Source organism: Equus quagga, chromosome 2 (genome assembly GCF_021613505.1).
Source record: "Equus quagga isolate Etosha38 chromosome 2, UCLA_HA_Equagga_1.0, whole genome shotgun sequence".
NCBI classification, from domain to species: domain Eukaryota; kingdom Metazoa; phylum Chordata; class Mammalia; order Perissodactyla; family Equidae; genus Equus; species Equus quagga.
Window position 1 is genome coordinate 117368531 of NC_060268.1, and position 19974 is coordinate 117388504.

At 44.1% G+C, this 19974-nt stretch overlaps 2 protein-coding genes across 3 annotated transcripts in view; one reads left to right on the forward strand and one right to left on the reverse strand.

Moving 5' to 3' along the window:
• TAF5L (TATA-box binding protein associated factor 5 like) overlaps nt 1-232 on the reverse strand; it is a 30188-nt gene extending 29956 nt beyond the window's left edge. Inside the window, exon 1 of the mRNA XM_046650247.1 lies at nt 69-232. The gene's annotated coding sequence lies outside the window, so the exon portion shown is untranslated. The remainder of the gene's footprint in view (nt 1-68) is intronic.
• A 187-nt stretch (nt 233-419) lies between these two features.
• URB2 (URB2 ribosome biogenesis homolog) overlaps nt 420-19974 on the forward strand; it is a 33912-nt gene continuing 14357 nt past the window's right edge. The window contains exons 1-7 of one of the 2 annotated variants that reach the window (XM_046650226.1): nt 420-558; nt 2249-2387; nt 4049-4225; nt 6006-9336; nt 12130-12290; nt 14290-14400; nt 16003-16245. In XM_046650226.1, coding sequence (XP_046506182.1) covers nt 2262-2387; nt 4049-4225; nt 6006-9336; nt 12130-12290; nt 14290-14400; nt 16003-16245 — 4149 coding nt within the window. In that variant the 5' untranslated portion in view covers nt 420-558; nt 2249-2261. The remainder of the gene's footprint in view (nt 559-2248; nt 2388-4048; nt 4226-6005; nt 9337-12129; nt 12291-14289; nt 14401-16002; nt 16246-19974) is intronic. The other variant, XM_046650233.1, reaches the window with a different exon arrangement.

Below are 19974 nucleotides of genomic sequence, written 5' to 3' on the forward strand. Positions count from 1 at the left end.
CCCAGGCCTCCGCGCTCCCGCGCTCCCTCCCTCCCCGGCCCGGCCTCCCGCCCGCGCCCCGCGCTCACTGAACATCCCAGGCGGCTCCGGCTCCTCCCGCCGCCGCCGCCTCCGGGATCCGGCTGCTTCCGCCTCCGTCGTCCCTGCGGCAGGTCTCGCTCCGACGGCCGCCTCAGCCGGGCCCCCGCGCCCCGCGCCCCGCCGCCTCCGCCGCGGCTCTGGGCCGCCGCTCCATGACTGACCGACACGGAGCGGGCCGCGGGCTGGGCGCTCGGGCCTCCGACGCGCAACTGTCTCCGCCAATGGGCGAGGCGCCTCGGTGCTCGGCTGGCAATGCCTGGCGTGCGCGCCGCCCCGCCCCTTCGCGCCGCCGGCGTCGAGCGGAAGGAGCGGCTAGGGGGCCGCTCCCACGTGGTGGGCCGCGCGGAGGCCGACCTAGCCGCCGCTCTTCTCGTCCCCGCCCGTGGTCCCCATCCGGGGCTGGCCTCGAGGGCAGCACCTTACCTGAGGACGGCCCACTGCCCCCGCCCGCGGCCCTTACGTGGGCCCGACCTCCAGGTGAGCACCCGCCCCAGGGCCGACCCTCCGCTCGCGCAAGCAGTCCCTACCCGAGCCGGGGCCTGAGGTGAGCTCCTTACCTGGGGACGCCCTTTGCCCAGGCCCTCGGCCCCTACCTGGGGCCCACCTCGAGGGGAGCGCCTTGCCTAGGGACGACCCTCCGCCGCGGGCCTGGCCTCTCCCGTAGTCAGCAAGCGCTGGGCGAGAGCCGACTGGACTCTCTTCTTCGGCGACCTCTCACATCGCTCCTTGTTGCTCTCTCCTGACTCTCATTACTTGGTTTCATTCTGCTGGGCAGGATTCAGCATGTGGCCGCGCGTAAGCGGCCTTTGCGTGCGTACTAACGGCGCTCTGCTTCCCGCATCGGGCTTATTTTCACGTCGCCGAGGGCGCCGAGAGTGGAAAGTTGGTAGAACCCGGAGGGTATCTGGAGAGTCTTTGTTGCCAGTTCTGCAAACACTTTTTAACTACTTTGTAGCTGTCGCGATGGCTGTCTAACATTGAACTTAAAAGTTAAATAAGTAGTTGTTGAACTGGTTGGTGAAATAGGAAAACTGACAGCGCTTGACTGTTCTTGTTCTCTGTAATAGAGTGAGGGATACCATGCTGAATGGAAGTGTCCTTCACCCAGTGTTCTCTCATTCTGTGTATAGTTAGTTACCTATGGGAATAAGTTCCGAAGGTAGGTCTGTAGGATTTCAGGCCCCAGAGATTTAAAAAATGCAAGTGATCTAGCCCTCAGTGTAGCAAATTCTTTTGGTTTGACAGTATTTATATTAGAATCGTGGAACTGCGATCGCTTTTTGGCATTTCCATTGTCCTGTTTTGCTTTTTATTTTCAATAATTTTATTTCACTATTAAGCATCAAGAAAAATTTTCTCTTTTGAGGAACTGACTTGTTTACCTTTATATAATGAAAATGGCTTAACCTGATATGTTTCCCCTTTTTACTGTGACTTTTAGGAAACTCAAAGCTATGTTTACCTCAGTTTGGTAGTAATTGTAGGTGGTTGGTATGTTTACTTTCTTTCCTTATTCATGATTTAATTGTATTCTATTTTTACAGCCTTAATTGTGTAAATATATTTTGTAGAGTCTTTGGAAGCAATGTATGTTTGTAAATGTATACATAACTGAATGTAGTGAGAAGTTACTGTTGCAGCTGAAATAACAGTATTTGTATTAGGATTGGGTTTATGCTATATTTCTTTTTACTTGCAGAATTTTTCTCCATATATTGCTTGTTTATCTCTTGAAGCTCTTTAATGGAGCTGGTCCTAATACATAATACATAGTATATTTCAGAAGATTTGTGCAGAAACTTTTTCCATCTAAAACCATGTGTGAATGAATCTGTTTTCAAAGTACTTTGAACACTTTGCATTTTGTCCACTTGAATTCCTGCACACGCACTTCTGGGGTTGTGGTGTTTGATCACAGCAGGAAAACTTGTACCTATGTGTGTGTTTTCTGCCTGCTGTTGTCTGAATTTCCCCTGGAAAATTCATGGGCTCAAGCATCTTATGTATAGACTTGGGCTTGACAATTCTGTTGATGTGTTTTAATTCATTGAAAAAAAAATTTTAAGGACTATATATTATTTGACAATAAGATAGATAATGTTTATTTTCTGGTGCTTGTTGAGTTTGACCTTAATCTAATATTTTTTTCCGTTGTTTTAAATCTTAGAAAAAGTGTAGCAATGGCTGCTGTTTATTCTGGCATTTCCCTTAAGCTTAAAAGCAAGGCAACTTCCTGGGAAGATAAACTAAAACTAGCTCACTTTGCTTGGATTTCCCACCAATGCTTTCTTCCAAATAAAGAACAAGTAAGTTTAATGTGAAACTTACATTTCTACAACTTAAAATAATTAACACTTATGTAAATTGCATATTGACACTTAGTTAAGATTTTAAAAGATTAGAGAAAAGATTGGGGAAGGAAACATGGTTGGAAGTTAAAAGTAATGTCAGTGAAAAAAGGTATTGTAAGGAATTACATTAGTAAAGTTTTTCTGTTACAAAATCTAGTTAGCATTTCTCTTATGTTTGGAAACATCTCTTATATTCTGAGTGAAGTATGTGTATCAGTGAACAAATTGGGAATTAGGTTACAGAAGTTAAGTTCTGCGTCTTTGGGCAGCTCCATTTACTTGTAAATCCAAAGTGGTGCTCCAGTAGTGTTGCTTGTTGGTGCTTTGTTAAACATCTTTGGACTTTGATGAATTGAAGGTTGGGAAGTAGAGAAGGTTTAGTATTTGTACTAAGCCATTCTAGAAATAGATTAGGAACTAAGAAAGACATTGCTCATTTTTAACATTTCTCAAGCTTATTTGGCTAAAAAATACTGTGAATACAATGGAGACACCAGGATGATGAGCTCACGAAATTGGATTAACATACACTCGTATGCTGGTATTAAGACAGCACAAAATGTGTCAAAGATGGATTACATCTGTTAAAATGATGATGAGGTACAGTATGTGGAGCGCTGTCATATTTGCTAGTAGTTCCTAAATCTGGCTGCACCTGAGACTCCTTTTGGCAGCTTGACAGTCACTTAGCAAGTGCTACACAGGGTAAGCCAAAAGGGGAAGTCATGGCAGACAATTCGATCAAGGGCTTCACTATCTTATCCTGAGAGGTTTTTTTCCTTTTAGCATCTGTCACTGTTCATTCTGTTAGTGACAGTTCTCGTATCATGAACTGAGGCCTCACCACCTTTCCTCATGTTTATGAATCAGGAAACATGTCACAATAATGGAAACTATATATGTCCAACCCTCCTTTTCATAAGGCACTTGTGCATTATTTCACAGAAGACTCTCTGTCTTCTGCGTAAGGTAAATAGATTGGAGGGTTAAGCCATGGGTAACATGGGCAGCCTGGACACAAACCCCTGTCCTTTGACTCTACATTTTTACTTTTGTGTGTGATTCATTTTGTGGCCATTCTGAGTGATTCTTGTGCTTCCAGCTTTTAAAATTTAGTACAACTTCAGAGAAGTTAGAAGTTAGAAGAAACTGTTGTTTCACTTGAAATTTTTTATTTGACCCATGAAGACAAAGTTCTTTTTTGTTGTTGTTGAGGATGATTGGCCCTGAGCTAAATCTGTGCCAATCTTCTTCTATTTTGTATGTGGGATGCTACCACAGCATGGCTTGAGGAGCAGTGTGTAGGTCCACACCTGGGATCCAAACCTGGGAACCTGGGGCTGCTTAGGTGGAGTGTGTGAACCTAACCACTATGCCACCAGGCCGACCCCCAAAATTTGTTGTTTTCTCTTTTTATTACTTCTTTAATAATAAACATTTTAAGATACCTGAATATGTATGCAATAAAATATTACCAAAGATAAGTTTTAAAGGATAGTTTTTTCCCCTGACAATTGGATTTGCTTATGCATGGAATGTCCCTATAAATGCCTGTCCTTTTTCTTTGTTGCTAAAGAAATTCATTTATTTTCAGAGTATATTTCTTCCAAATTCAGGTATTACTTGATTGGGCAAGACAGTCGTTGGTTGCATTTTATAAGAAAAAACTTGAGCTGAAGGAAGACATTGTTGAAAGGCTTTGGATCTATATAGATAACATTCTGCACAGCAGAAAATTGCAGAATCTCCTCAAGAATGGAAAGACAATTAACCTTCAGATTTCCCTAGTCAAGGTAATTAACAATTTCCTGTGTTGTCCTGTATCTGTTACATGCATCTCTGTTGATTTCCTGTTAATGCTAGAGGCTTGTTTCAGGTTTAATTATATGAAGATGCAGCAAATATCAAGGTAGGGGAGGAGAAGGAAATAATACTATTAGAATTATAATAGCAACTCATATTTATTGAATGCGTATTGTATGCTCTACACTGTGCTAAGCACTGTTATTTAATATTCAAAAAAAGCATAGAAGTGTTTCATAAACTGATTGTTGATTACCTTTTTAATTGGAAAAGATGACCAGCAAATTATACTGCTTTGTGATTTTTCCCCCCACCTTTTTGTTGGCTTAGAGGGAAATCAAAGGCCAAAATCTGGATAGGAATTGCTGCCAAGGTTGTTTGACTCAAAGTGATTTTGAAGTCGGAGATCAGAATCACGAACCTCATTGTCAAAACTGAGTATCATGAAATACTGTAAGAGTAGCTGGTGACAATAAACAGTACTACTAATGAGCACTTACTGTGTATCAGGCTCAGAGCAGTTAAGTAAGTTGCTGAGAGTCACACAGCTAGTAAGTGGTTGAGCTGGGATTTGAACCTAGATCTGCTTGATTGCAAAGCCTGTTTTCTTGACCATCATACCATCTCACCCATATGAGTGTGCAGGCTGAAAGAGAAGAGCCATAGAGGCTGGTAAAAGAAGAATTAAATAGTTCAGCTGCCTGATGATTCATAGGCTTTAGTAGTTCTTGAAATTCTGTTCTAAATTGTGTGTCGCTTTTAAAAATAATAGACCACTGGTCACCAAAGTGGGTTATTCTGAATGGTTCTTTGCGAGTGTGGGAAGAAAATCTTACGACATCTCTATATGTTTAAAAAAAAGTTATGTTTTAATTTTCATGTATGCTTTATAATTATATAAATAGTAGTACTATAGTACATGCATACAATTTATAAATAAATTATCCTTATTGGGTGTAAGTGTGGAAAAAGTTTTTGTAGATGGATTATGTAGTCAGAAGAATTTGGAAATCACTGTGGTAATGCATTGGCATTTAGGTATTTGACATTTTTGTTTCAGCTTTTCCAGAGAAAGCATTTCCTTGAATGGAGATCATCACATCTGTGTCATTTGGCTACTGATAACTTAGCATCCAAGATAAATTTGATTCTCAGATGCCGTAAGACTAGGAGCAAGTCACATAGCCTATGAGTGAATTTAGGAATCTGCTCAGCCCTTATAATTTCTGGTGTTTGTGAATTTCTGAATTTTGGAAGTAGTAGACTGTGGGGTTGCTATATAATAAGTAGTATCTGGCATCAATGGCTTTCCTTTTTTAAGAGTGCCTTTTGCTTTGTCTTTTTAAATAGAAACAGTATAATTGACTATAAAAATGTATTTTTGATTACAGGATCATAACCCAAGGCTACTGTCCGTCCACCTGTAGCTTCTAAGCTGAATTGCAGGTTTAGGATCCAAGAAAAAGTGATCTGTAGAGTTTAAGCTTTACAACCCCAGCTCTTTAAACAGGGACAGCAGATTTAGAAAGGCATCAATCCCTTTCTCAAATGTATATTGATAGGAGGTGGATGTGTGAAGGAATTAAAACGGGTACTTTACTTTCCTTTGGTACATTAAGTAAATGTTAAGTTCATTTAGATATGATAATCTGGGCATTTCGTTCTCATCAAGGTGAGGGCAAGGAGTGAGTTTATTGATTCTGTTGTATTTTTTGTGTATATATTTGGGTTTAGAGTCAGTAATGGTTGTCTTTCTTTCTTAATGCTCAGATCATAAATGAGAGAATAGCCGAGTTCTCTCTTTCGGGATCCCAAAGAAACATCCGTGCTGTGCTGAGTTGCTGCCAGGGCATCCTCTCAACACCTGCCCTTGCTGTCATCTACACAGCCAAACAGGAGCTGATAGTCACCTTGTTGAGCCAGCTGTGCTGGTCCACCTGTAGGCAGCCAGAAGAAGCTGTGGTACCCCAGTTATTCGAGGTCATTCACCTGGCCCTTGGCCATTACATCTTGATCCAGCAGCAGCAGGTCAACCCAAGACGTGCCTTTGGGGAGGTGACTGGGCATCTGCTCCAGCCCTGCCTAGTCCTGAGGCACTTACTTTCGGGGGGCACGTGGACACAGGGTGGCCAGGGCCAGCTGCGGCAGGCACTGAGCCGGGATGTTAGGAGTCAGATTGAGGCCATGCTTCGAGGCGGAGCTTTTCAGCCCGAGCTACTCTCATCCTACAAAGAGGAGCTCTTGGAGCAGCAGCAAGGTGACCAGAAGATGGGGACCATGAAGAATCTTCTAGCTCCCATGGACACTGTGATTGCTAGATTGGTAGATACCAGCTACTGTGAACCATCCCTTCATGCTGCTGTTGTAGCCAATTCAGTGGCCTTGCTATATAAGCTCTTTCTAGATTCTTACTTCAAGGAGGGGAACCAGCTTCTCTGCTTCCGGGCACTCCCCAGGCTATTTGGCTGCTTGAGGCTTTCCCACCTGCCAGAGGAGCAGATAAAAGCCCTGTCCACCTCAGACTGGACCACCGAACTCCTGGTTGTGGAACAGCTATTGAACTCTGTGGCCAACAGTAATATCTACAACATTGCCACTGATAGGATTCGGCATGGAGAAGCTCAGTTCCACTTTTACCGCCGTTTGGCTGAGCTGCTGATAAACCATTCCCAAGCCTCTGTGCCGGCCTGGTTCCGCTGCCTCAAGGTTCTGATGTCTCTGAACCATTTGATTTTGGAGCCAGACCTGGATGACCTGTTGGCTTCAGCGTGGATTGATGCAGAAGTAACAGAGTTTCGAACCCGAAAAGCCCAGGAGGCACTTATCAACACTCTCTTCCAAACATATGTCAAACTCCGGCAGGTGCCACGGTTGTTTGAGGAGATTTTGGAGGTGATCTGTCGTCCGGCTGCTGAGGCGCTGAGGCAGCCAGTGCTGGCCGCAGGGCCCTCCAGGGTGCTCTGTGAGTGCCTCCTGGAGTTGCCCCCCAGTCAGGTCTTGGATGCATGGTCCCTTGTGCTGGACAAGTTCCAGTCTTTGGTCTTGCCTTCTCTGCGAGCCGATGTCGACATGGCCCTGAAGTCCCTGTCCCTGAGCTCGCTGCTGCACTGCGTCATGTTCAATATGAGGAGTCTGGACAATAGCACACCTCTGCCTGTCATCAGACGGACACAGTGCACGATGGAAAGGATGCTCCAAGAGCTCGTGAAGCCCCTGCTGCACCTTCTCCTGGACTGCCAGGGCCCAGACTGTGAGCTGTGGCTACAGAAGGTCAGTGACTCTGCGCTCCTGCTCTCATACACCTGGGCCCAGGTTGATGCCATGCTTAGTCTAAACTGTAGCCAGTATCACTCTGTGTCTGGGGCCTTTACTGGTGGTGTTCCAGAGGTCTCTGACCTCCCTTCATTGCTCCCAGGTATAGAAACATGCCACTGGAAGAAGATAGAAAAGCTTGTGGCTCAATTTGACACTCTCGGCAGATATTGCTTAGAACACCTCTACCTGCAGAAAATGAAAAGGACTTTGGTGCAGACTAGTTTCCTGTCTGAAGCAGCCCTCCACACTCTTAAGTGTGATGCTGCCTACATTCTTGGTTCTGGCAGAGAAAGCTTGATTCAGAGGACGGCAGCTTCCTGGGATGGTGAAGTGGGGACAGTGAGTGCACTCACATACCCCGTAGCACACTGGCACTTGGTTATGTCAAATCTCTCCGTTTTAATATCGTACCTCTCTCCAGATGATGTGAGATACCTGGCTGATGTCCTGCTAAGAACTTTACCAATGAGCAGAGCCCAGGAAGGCTCAGCAGATGAGGAGCTAAATGTCACACTTGAGAACATATCCAAGGCCGTCCTTCACAGCCCTCTCTTTCCAGAAATGCAGTCCCTTCATTCTGCTTTCTTAATGTGCCTAACTGCAAGATGTACTAGCATTCTGTGTTCTGGTGTCCAGAGTGACTCTAGTCTTCTTAGTCAGCAGCTTCCCTGGCTTTTTGTAAAGGACCACATGGTTGTGGCTCACTGGGAAAACATATTTGCAAAAGTTGGACCTGATGTTGTAGAACCAAGAGGAGAAATTGCCCAAAACTTATTGTCCTTGGTCAGGAGCGACTTTCCCATTCAGCTGGAGGGGGAACAATTAGACAGCATCCTGCGGCTTTTAGAAGTTGTTTCTACTCTGCAACTGGACAACCTCTTGAGTCCCCATCATGTGTGTTATTTTCTTCTGTTACTGTCCATGGCCATCAGCAAGGTGGGGGGCTCTTGCTCCTCCTCACTGAACCTCAAGTTTTTGATGACTTGCTACCAGCTCCTTGCTTACCTGCAAAGGGGCAAAAGTGCCCGCTCAGTGCTCAAAGTCATGTACATTAGTGATATTTTTGAGATTGTACTGACCTCATTGTTCAAAATGAGTAGTAGATTTCTTATTGATATGGATGACCCTTCTTGGTTGGAATTCCTCCAAGTGATAGGGACATTCTTAGAACAGCTCATGCAGTTGCTTATCCAGATAAAGCTGAGCTTGGTGCTCAATTTTGGGAAAATCATCGCATTCCTCTCAAGGTGCAAACCGTACACTGAAGCAACTTCAGGCAAACAATTGGAAAATCAAACTCCTCTGGGCAGGCAGCTCCTTCTGGTGTCTTTAACTAAGTTATGCCAAGTCCTGGGGCCTTTTGTTAAAGAATGGATGCAGCAACACGAGGCCACAGAAGCACTGCCTGAGCTGTTGCAGCAAGCCATTCTCCAGACTGGAGTTGTGCTCCAGCTCTGCTTGGTACATGGGGCGCAGGGCCGGCGCCTTCCCTCTGCCTTCATCTCGTCGGTTAGCACACTCTTGGAAGCAGATGTGGGCCAGCACTCCAGGCACCACGGGACAGAGATTTCCCCAATGACAGACAAAATGCAGCTCTCCCATCCTGCCCTCTACCAGAGTGTTTACTCTCAAATTCTGTCAGAGTTGCCAGCTCTTGCAGGAGACACTCAGTCTTTCCAGGCAGCTGTGCGGTTTTTAACTCTGTTCCTTTTGGCCCCAGAACTACATCCCAAGAAGGATTCTGTTTTTATCTCCATATTTCATTCTGTGAGAAAAGTTCTTGCAGGTAAGATATTTTCTCTTGAGTTGATTCTGCACTGCAGAGTTTTTGGTGAAAGCTAGCTAAGTGGCCGGCAAAGAGAGCTTCCCCCCCACCTTGGAGCAGGTGTTCATTTCAGAAGGAAGGACATGGTGAGTGGTGAGAAAACCCCCCCCCCGTCGACTCCCAGGAATGCATTTCCAATATCTGCCTTCTCTGCACGTGGAAGCGGCACCCTCACAGTTGTGTCCTTGCCTTTTTATGCAAACGGTATTCTTATCGATATGTTGTTTAGCACCTTAGTTTTTCACTTATTTTGGAGATTGTTCTAGTTTATAGTTTTGAGATATGCTATTCTCTTTTAGTTTTTATCTGTCCTGGCCCTGGATGGTCAACAGATAAATTCATCCTTATTAGTAGGCTCTTCAGTATTAGATCTTGAGTGTCATCAGTTGACTTAAGAAAGATACAAGATCTGCCAACTTTTAAAAAATGCAAATGACTGATTTTTAGGGAAATTCATAAAATCCCTTGAGGGCAGAACTTCAACCCCTAGGTCTCAGTGTGGTGCCCAGCTATCATTGGGGCTATAGGTGCTGGCCGGGAAGAGGCTCAGCCTGTGATGTCATCTGGGCCTTTCAGTTGGATATTGACTTTCTAGGCCAGCTGATCAGAAACGCAAACCCAGCCAGTGTCTTCATGCAGGATGATTCGATATCTCTTGTCCTTTAGGTCAAAGGTTATTGGGCTAGATTTCATCCCTAACTATTTCAAGTTGGTGTGGGTTCGTTTTGCCTTTTTGTTTTGGTTATTGAGGGGTTGAGGTTAGTTATGATAGTCCTTTGAGGTGAGTTTGGGGAGTGGTCCATCAGCCAAACCTAACCCTCAGAACCCATGCCAACTTCTCTGTTTCCCTGTGGAGAAGCTGTGATGGGCGAGATGGGGCCACAGTCGTGCTCAGATACAAAAGCATTAAATGAGGCCTTGTAGGAAGTAAAGCTGACTAGTCTGCCTGGGCCAGTGCCAGAACTGAAGTGTGTGGCCTGAATAACGCTGCTATTGTCTCCCTTTGAATAGCCTTTCTATCTCTGCCTTGATTGTGGATTGACTGAAAGGCTTTGGTGTCACATGTTCTATCTTATTCTTTCAGCAACTTTTTTAAGGAATGGTGTTCACCTTCTTAATGGGGGCTAAAATTTAGTCTTTTATTAACACTAGTTACAGTGTTCTAAATTAATGTTCTAAGAAATGGCAGCTGGTGGTCTAAACCTCTGCCCCTTTGTTAAACAAAATATTGTGTTCCTCCTTTTTTCCTCCAACCTTTGTGAGTTGAGGTTGCCTCTGAGTTCTAACTGTGTGTCCTTTGGCTTGTGGTACTTCTGACTCCAAGGACAAAATCTCAGTCATGCTCTTGGAGGGGATGAGGCCAGCTGCCCTACTGACCCCTCAGACCACGGGCCCAAGTGTTGCCGCTTGGTCCATGCCTCATACACCTGAGCTGCTGGACTGTATCTAGAGAAGGGACTAGAGGAGAGAGAGGTCTGGAAGAAATGCCAAGTGAGGAGTCGCCCAAGGCTTTGGGCGGAGAGAGGGAGCATCAAGGTGGCTTTGAATAACCAAAGGGTGGCCACCTGTATCCTCAGACTTGATTCACATAGGTTTCAGCTCATAAAAATGAGCATTTGTAAGGATACTTTCTCACAGTGGAATAGACTACCTCAATTCAATTATAGAAACCATCACTTTTAAAAATGCTTAAAATGCTTAAAAATGTGTGGAACTCTGTCCTACTCTGGAGATGACTGAAGTGTTGATTTTGACCTATCTAATTAAGTAAACAGGCACTCACATAAATTATACAAATTACAGGACAGTTGCTATAAAGTGGCCCAGAACTATGGACTTTGGGTTGAAAGGTGCATGCAGGCAAAGTGTTAGTAAGCAGTGGCCTCAGAGGGATAGGTAGGGCCAGTGGAGATGGTGGGGAGTGCTAATGCTGAGCCTTCCATGTGGTAGACACTCCGCAGTGCCCTTTATTTTATTTGCCAACCACAGGAGTTGGTGCTGTTCTGCCCATTTCACTGATGAGGGAATTAAGGCTCAGAGAGGTCATGAGTCCAGGATCTTACAGCTTGTAGGAGACTCGGACCTACATCTTTCTCTCAAAGCCTTTGGTCCTCCCCTCCCCACCATGCTGTATGTAGTAAGCAAAGCCCTGGGACGTAGGAAGGTATTCTGGCAATGTGGAATAGTCTGATGGGCTGAAACATGGCTGGAAAGATAAGCTGGGGTCAGATTATAAAGGGCCTTAAAGGCCCTAACCTCGAGTTTTATTCTGAAACTGTGAGCCACAGGACCCTGGGGACGATAGAAGGCTGTCCCGCATTAAGTGGGAAATAGCTGGATGACTGACAGGCAGGTCCCCAGAAGTTTGAGATTCTTTTAATCTCTTTAACGTTCCCATCTGTTTAAAAGTACCATCCACCCCTGTGTCCCTACTGATTATATAAAAGAATAAAAGGAAAGTAGGAAAAAAGTATAAAGAAAGTAAGAGTGACCTATCTCCCATGGTCCAGAGTTAAGCACTGCTAAACATTATCATTCTGTCAGGCTCTTCTTTGCACTGTGTGTGAGATGCTGGTGTCATGCTGTAAATGTTGTGTGTCCTGCTTTTTTCACCTACACATGAGTATTTCCATGCCACTGAAATGGTGACTTAATTTGTTGGCTGCACACTGTTTCATCATATAGCTGCTCTGGTTTGTTTCACCTGCCTCTTGTCTATCACATCTTGACAGTTTTGATTTCTTTTCCACACAGATCCTGCAATTTCAGTTCAGGTAATTCAGGATTTTGAACCTCATTTGGGAGCCCTGTTCACCCAAATGTTAGAGGTTGGGACAACAGAGGACTTCAGGATGGTGATGCGGTATATTCTCCAAGGATTAGACATCTGTAATATGTGGAGAGCAGATTTACAGGTGTGTAGCTCCTTTCTCGCTTGTGTGGCAGGCACGTAGACAGTATTTGCTCAAATGGGAAAAGTTATTTGAGATGCAGTGTCACCCCTAAAACTAATTAAGCACACACAGTCAGACCAATAGACACTATAGGCAAAAAGGGAGTTTGCGGAGGGAGCTCTGGCCTCTCGAGAGGCCCAGGGCCTCAATGTAAGGAGGTCTTATTTTTCAAAGGGAAACTTTTTCAAATTGCAACTGTGTGTTCTTGTTATGTGAAATACTAAATATGATATAAATGTTGACATTAACGTAAAAAGTTAAATTCTGTTCATCCATTGTTTAAGATCTTCCCCATCATACTTTTTGAAAAATTTTACTTGATTTGGTCATACAGCCTGGCTCCCATTTGAGAATCACTCAAGTTAGCAAGCTGCCCATCAATCCTTTGCGCCTTTGTTTATTTGGTAGTTGCTAATAAAGCCCTGTATTTGCATTTGGCATTACGTATTTTACTGAGCCTGTGCATGGAGATCACATGCTAGATTTGGTACTCTCAACGGCCCATGCATTGGACTGGTCAGATATTGTCCCTGCTTGCACAGGAGGAATAAACCCACAGAGCTAACTATTGTGGGGCCAGGATTACGGCCCAAGTCTTCTAGTTCTGAGCTTTCTCTGCATCACAAGTGGCTTCTTGATTTCTGATTATAATCAACACACAAGGATTGGGTTTTGATTTGGGTGGGAGGAGAGCTGGAGAGGGTAATTTAGGTCAGAGTCGGGCAGCAGGGAGAACTCATGTCTCCTTTACGTGAGCATGAGGCCCAGGCTGGACCAGATTGGCTGCTCTGCACTGCCTGCAGCACTTGCCCATCTCTCTCTGGAAGTTTTCATTGTGCGTCTTTGCAGCACGATTGAGCTATAGCTTTGAGAAGGCTTCTGGGCTTCCCTTCCACAAGCCAAGGAAAAATAAACCATAAATTTCTGTTTAAACCAGTCAGATAGTCGGAGAAGATTCACGAAGGAGATGACACTCAAACCGAGCGTTCATAGGATTTCAGGGGGGTGGCCTGGAGTGGAAGGACATTGCTATGGAGACAGGGTGGAGGGTGATGTGTGCACAACATAGTGAGCGTGTCCTCTGCTGGGAGCCGAGGATGTGTGAGTGTGAGAAGATGGACGGGCAAGGGAGGCATCAACGTTCAGGCCCTTGGTGGGTAGACACACCCTGCAGGTTGGTGGGAGAGGGGGACCTAAGCTCAGGGGAGAGAGTGAGCCTGCTGACAGGGTTAGGGATGGGGATTAGGGAATGTGTGTAGGGATGTGTCTAGTCAGGGAGTGAGAGGGAAAGCGAGGAGCAAAGGATGGAAGCCAGAATTTTGTGGGCTGTGGGTCTGCAGTGTTACGGGAGGAAGAAGAGACTAATGTGAGGCTGAAATTGATGGTGTCAATCAAACGCCTGGCACAGCGTCAGATATTTATTGACAAAGGCACTCAGTGAAGATAGTTTCCTTCCCACATACTTCCCTTCACATGGTTTAAGCCCTCCCCTGTACTCCCACACCTAATCCAGCTGTTTGACTTTGTCCGTGTTTCCTCCTTTTATCCGTGAGCATATACAGTTTTTGCACAGGTAGGTTACAGCCATCCTCCTCTTTCCACACTGTTTTGACAGGATGGGATATCTATAATTAGACCAGAGTACTTGTTTGTGGCCTTCTTTTATTTTACTCTCTGGCACATGTATGTGTTTGGTTTAATGAGATGCTAATGAAAACAAGCGCCCTTACTCTGTCCTAGTTCTCCTCATCTTATTTGTTGATTCCCTGACTGTGTGGTGACATAAAGGACATCGCCCTCAGGACTCAACCCCAGCCTGGTTTCATCCATGCCCCGACACCAGGGTTCTGACGGGCTTCTGCTTTATCGCTTCAGCACCAGTGACCAGGCTGCTTCCCAACATGGACTTCTTAAGAGAAAGCTTGGCTGTTTCTGCTAAGTTTTTTTCCTTTTATCCTAGGCCATTTTATCTGCTGTTACATTGATCAAGTTGCTACTGAGCTGCCTCTTCAGTGGAGAGAAGGCAAGTTTGTTCTGGCGTGCGTGCCCCCAGATAGTCACGGCTCTGATTGTGAGTACCCTCTGGATTGTGCCCTGTATCTCATCCCTCTTCTTCCTGTAGAGACAGAAGGCGGTGTTTTGCTTCTGCTATTTTCTGAGTTTATGCAGAGTGTGTTTTGGGGGCTGCATCCTGAAGGTGGCTTTGAGCAGAATGCTTTTTTGTCAGTACATGTCCTGCTGGTGCTTTTGTCTGTCTGCACACATGGGTGTCCTCAGTAGAGACGGGGTGTGAAGGGGCATCGAGGAGCACTAGGGAGCATTGGACAGGCAGTGATAGAAAGAATGTGGTGGCGTGATCAGGCTACTGTGGGGGCCTGTCTAAATTAGATGAGATGAGGAGGAATCCTGGGGCTTTCTTTGCCCCCACAAAATTTTGTGATCAGTTCAATGCATTCATTCCCTTATAGGGGTGTGTGTGTGTTTAAATGACACACATCTATGACGCAGTAAGAAATAATGGCTTTATAGAATGGGGTAGTAATGTTACGGGTAGGTTATTGATATAATCTCACCTAGATGTTACATTTTGGTACCTGGTGAATATACACAGTAGATACATGACTTTTTGCTTCACTAGAACACAAACTTATTCAGCTTGGGACTGTCTCCATGTTTCTGCCCTCTGAGGAGTCTGGCGTCAGTATTCTTAGACCTGGATTCAAAAGAGCAGCATCTATTTTAACATTGTTATCAGCCCTCATTCTAGCGTTTGTTACTGACAGAATTGCCCTGGACAGAATTGCCCTGGATTTGCATATTCTCAGGGCAGAAGGTCTAAAGAATAGACTTACATTCTCTTCTGTTCTTCCATTTTGTTGTGTCGTCACTTTCCTAGGAATCTCTATTCGTGGACGAATCCCATGTCTACCTAGTATGTGTAGTGGGCAGCAGGAGGAGGAATGGGGAGCGGGTAGAGGGGCCCATGTGGTGCGTGATCTGTGTTGGCAGTCCACATTGATATAAACACAGGCTAGGAACTGCTTAGGTAAATATAAAGGGGATAGCATGAAGTCAGTGCAGCCAGAGTACCCAAAAATAGATGAGCAGTGTGAGAGATAGGCCCCCAAAGCCTCACAAGGGTGCTGTTTACAGATGGCTGTGTGAGGAGGAGGGTCATGGGTGAGCTCTCCCAGGTTCCGTATGGAGGACTTTGAACTTTTCCTCATCTGGAGTCTGTTCTCTCTCTCCTCTAGAATGATAATTGAACATCTTTAACTAGAGTTGATTTTTAACAACTGTAACAAATGAAGTTTAATTATAGATGTGGAATGCATCATCTTTTTAGGAAAATGTTATCTATGTCTGATGTGAAGTTTTCTTGTTCTAAGTTGGATGAGTCAACTCTTTTATAAGAAATTACTTCTCTTCATGGTAGATGAATCCAACAAAAAGTGTGGACTGAAACAGCCAATTCCACAGTAGGTTGCACTTGGAGATTGGACACTGGCCTCCTTGTCTCTTCAAACTGCCCACTGACCACATCAATTCATTTTGGAGTGTGGACGTTCTTACCCCTGCCACTTCAGTTTTTACCTGCCTGGTTCAGTTTTTTTGTTATTTCTCTGGAAAGTTACCTTCATTTTCTTTCCTTGATTCCTTCTTGTCGTAATAGCTACAAAACCGAGAGGCTTGTCAGGAGCAGCCTGTGCCCCTGGCAGTGGTGGGGCCCATTTTGGATGTGCTGGCCACACTGCTGCGGCAGGGGGAGGAGACCGTCAGCAACCCGCACCACGTCAGCCTGGCCTTCAGCATCCTACTCACAGTCCCTTTGGACCACCTGAAGCCCTTCGAGTATGGGAGCATCTTCCCAAGAGTGCACAATGTGCTCTTCTCAATCCTGCAGTGTCACCCGAAGGTGAGGAGGAGGAACAGGGCACCAGGCAGCCTTTTCTTTATTAGCAGGGTCATTTCACCCATCAGAATAGCAGCTGTAGAACTTTACTGTTGCAGGATAATAAAAATAATGATTTGCTAAGCAAACTTTTTGGTTCCAGTAATTTCCAGGGCCAGAGCGGTTTCTCAAGCACACAAATGCTTGACCTTCACATTGGGCTGTTTGTGTGAGTTCGTCTTTGTTGGATCTGACACTTTGAACAGTGTCTGTGTACTAGCTTTTAAGAAAGCTCATTAGAAATTCTGTTTTTGCAGACCACATATTTAAATATTACTTACTTGCTTAGATCTCTTCTTGGGTTTCTAATTCAAATGGGTCTAGGGAGTGAGGCATCCTGAGTTCTCAGTTGACAAGTATGCTGCCCTTTTTTTGTTTGTTTTTTCCTGCACTCCTTTATTTCATAGAACAATTTTATCTAGATGTTTTACATGCATTTTTCAATATTACTTGGTCATTAGTAGATCACTTTTCTTTTTATTGAAGTATGCTGTCTTTTAAATTAAACTGAGACTAGGAATTAATGTCCCATAGAAAAGATGCCAGTTCAGCCAACATTTATTGAACCTTTGCTGTGTGTCTCATTTCACCCCTACAGCAAGTCTGTGAAGTAAGCGGTTATCCCATTTTATTGATAAAGAAACTGAGGCTTAGAGCTGTTAAGTGATTTGACCAGTGTCACCCAGCTGAGTCCACATCTTAACTTCAGTCTGCTGATTTCTTTAACCAGTGTTCTTTTTCACTGTACCACCTCCATACACGTGATGCATGGGAACTCATAAATAGGATAGATGAACATATACACAGTCACACATATTTTTAAGTATTTTAATGTTATAAGGTTAGGGACCTGCCAGCAATGCAGTTTTTAAAAAAATTTATTCTGGGGCTGGCCCCGTGGCTGAGTGGTTGGGTTGACGTGCTCCGCTTCGGTGGCCCAGGGTTTTGCCGGTTCAGATCCTGGACGTGGACATGGCACTGCTCATCAGGCCATGTTGAGGCGGCATCCCACATGCTACAACTAGAAGGACCCACAACTAAAAATATATACACCTGTGTACCGGGGGCTTTGGGGAGAAGAAGGAAAAATAAAATCTTTAAAAAAAAAAAATTTATTCTCTGGCAAATTAAGCACTCATGACATTGGGCCTCACTGCACTGCCTTCCCCACTTAACAGTTGCCTTTGGCCATGCCCCACTTGTCAGCATCTTTGTTATTAAATCTCTCTGCTGATTGTTAGATATTTATGTGATCAAAGAATATAAATGCAATACAAATCAGTTACAAACTGAAATTGCAAATCTTGCAAAAGGTGCAGGATTTCATGTAGTTGATGAAAGTAATGTTAGAAAACTGTGCAAATCTCCTGCAGGACAAATAATACATGACCGTTTAGCAGAATTAGACTGTTGAATGAAAGGAGAAAATTGATAAGAATAATGACATGGTACTGCAGTCAAGAATGATGTGACTGATGGTAGTAGCTCACACTCATGTGGCCTGGGGGATAAAGTAGGGGCAGAGGGCCCCATGTGGTACTTGCTCACAGTGTTGGCAGTGTGTACAGTAGGTCTGAGTGGATAAAAGTACCAGGCTAGAGTGTGCTTAGTTGAGTGTAAAGGGGGAATCATGAAGTCAGCATAGCCAGAGTACCCAGCAGAACACTCAGCAGCTAATGCTGTTCTAAGCACTTCACATGTTTTCACTTATTTAATCCTCATGACGACTGATAATTATCATCATTTTGCAGATGAGGAAACAGGCACAGAAAGGTTGGGTGACTGTCCAGGATCACACATGAAGCCAGGGTGTGAGCTCAGATAGTCTGGTCCTGGATTTGTGTGCTTTTAATCAATTTGATAGAGGATTAAGAGAGCTCCCTGGGAAATTTGATGAAGCTCTGGAAAGCTTTTGCAAAAATGATCTCTTTCTGAAGATGTTGCAAAAGTTGATAATTTGACGTAAAGATTGTGATGTTAAGCTATCAAGAATTTGGTTGGATAAATTATACCAAAGAAAGGAATCCCAGCACTTGATTTACTCTGTTCATTCTAAGAATTAGAGCAGTGCTGTCCAGTGGAACTTTCAGTGGTGATGGACGTGTTCTGTATCTCATTGTCCAGCATGGTAACCACTGGCCACACTTGTCTTGACCACTTGAAATGTGGTCTAGGAGCTATATGACTGAATTTCCATTTTAATTAATTTAAATTTATGTAGCTACATGTGGATTGTGGCTGCTTATTGGACAGTGTATTGTTTTGATCACAATCTAAGGATGGTTGAGTATAAAAGAAGCACGTTTTATAATTTTTTTTTATTTTTTAAAATTTTTTTATTAATGTTATGATAGATTACAACCTTGTGAGATTTCAGTTGTACATTTTTGTTAGTCATGTTGTGGGTACACCACTTCCCCCTTTGTGCCCTCCCCCCATCCCCCCTTTTCCCTGGTAACCACCGATCAGATCTCCTTGTCAATATATTAACTTCCACCTATGAGTGGAGTCATATAGAGTTCGTCTTCCTCTGACTGGCTGATTTCGCTTAACATAATACCCTCGAGGTCCATCCACGTTGCTGTGAATGGGCCAATTTTGTCTTTTTTTGTGGCTGAGTAGTATTCCATTGTGTATATATACCATATCTTCTTTGTCCAATCATCTGTTTCTGGGCACGTAGGTTGGTTCCACGTCTTGGCTATTGTAAATAATGCTGTGATGAACCTAGGGGTACAAGGGACTCTTGGGATTTCTGATTTCAGGTTCTTAGGATAGATACCCAGTAATGGGATGGCTGGGTCATAGGGTATTTCTATTTTTAACTTTTTGAGAAATTTCCATACTCTTTTCCATAGTGGCTGCACCAGTTTGCATTCCCACCAACAGTGTATGAGGGTTCCTTTTTCTCCACAACCTCTCCAACATTTGTCGCTCTTGGTTTTGGATGTTTTTGCCAATCTAACGGGTGTAAGGTGATATCTTAGTAGTTTTGATTTGCATTTCCCTGATGATTAGTGATGATGAACATCTTTTCATGTGTCTATTGGCCATATTCATATCTTCTTTTGAGAAATGTCTGTTCATGTCCTCTGCCCATTTTTTGATCGGGCTGTTTGTTTTTCTGTTGTTAAGCCGTCTGAGTTCTTTGTATATTATGGAGATTAACCCTTTGTCGGATAAGTGGCTTGTAAATATTTTTTCCCAATTAGTGAGCTGTTTTTTTGTTTCAATCCTGTTTTCCCTTGCCTTAAAGAAGCTCTTTAGTCTGATGAAGTCCCATTTGTTTATTCTTTCTATTGTTTCGCTCAACTGAGGAGTTATAGTGTCCGAAAAGATTCTTTTGAAACTGATGTCAAAGAGTGTACTGCCTATATTCTCTTCCAGAAGACTTATTGTTTCAGGCCTAATCTTTAGGTCTTTGATCCATTTTGAGTTTATTTTGGTGTGTGGTGAAAAAGAATGGTCAATTTTCAGTCTTTTTCATGTGGCTGTCCAGTTTTCCCAGCACCATTTGTTGAAGAGACTTTCTTTTCTCCATTGTAGGCCCTCTGCTCCTTTGTCAAAGATTAGCTAGCTGTCCATAGATGTGTGGTTTTATCTCTGGGCTTTCAATTCTGTTCCATTGATCTGTGGACCTGTTTTTGTACCAGTACCATGCTGTTTTTTTTTGTTTTTTTTTTTTTTTTTTTG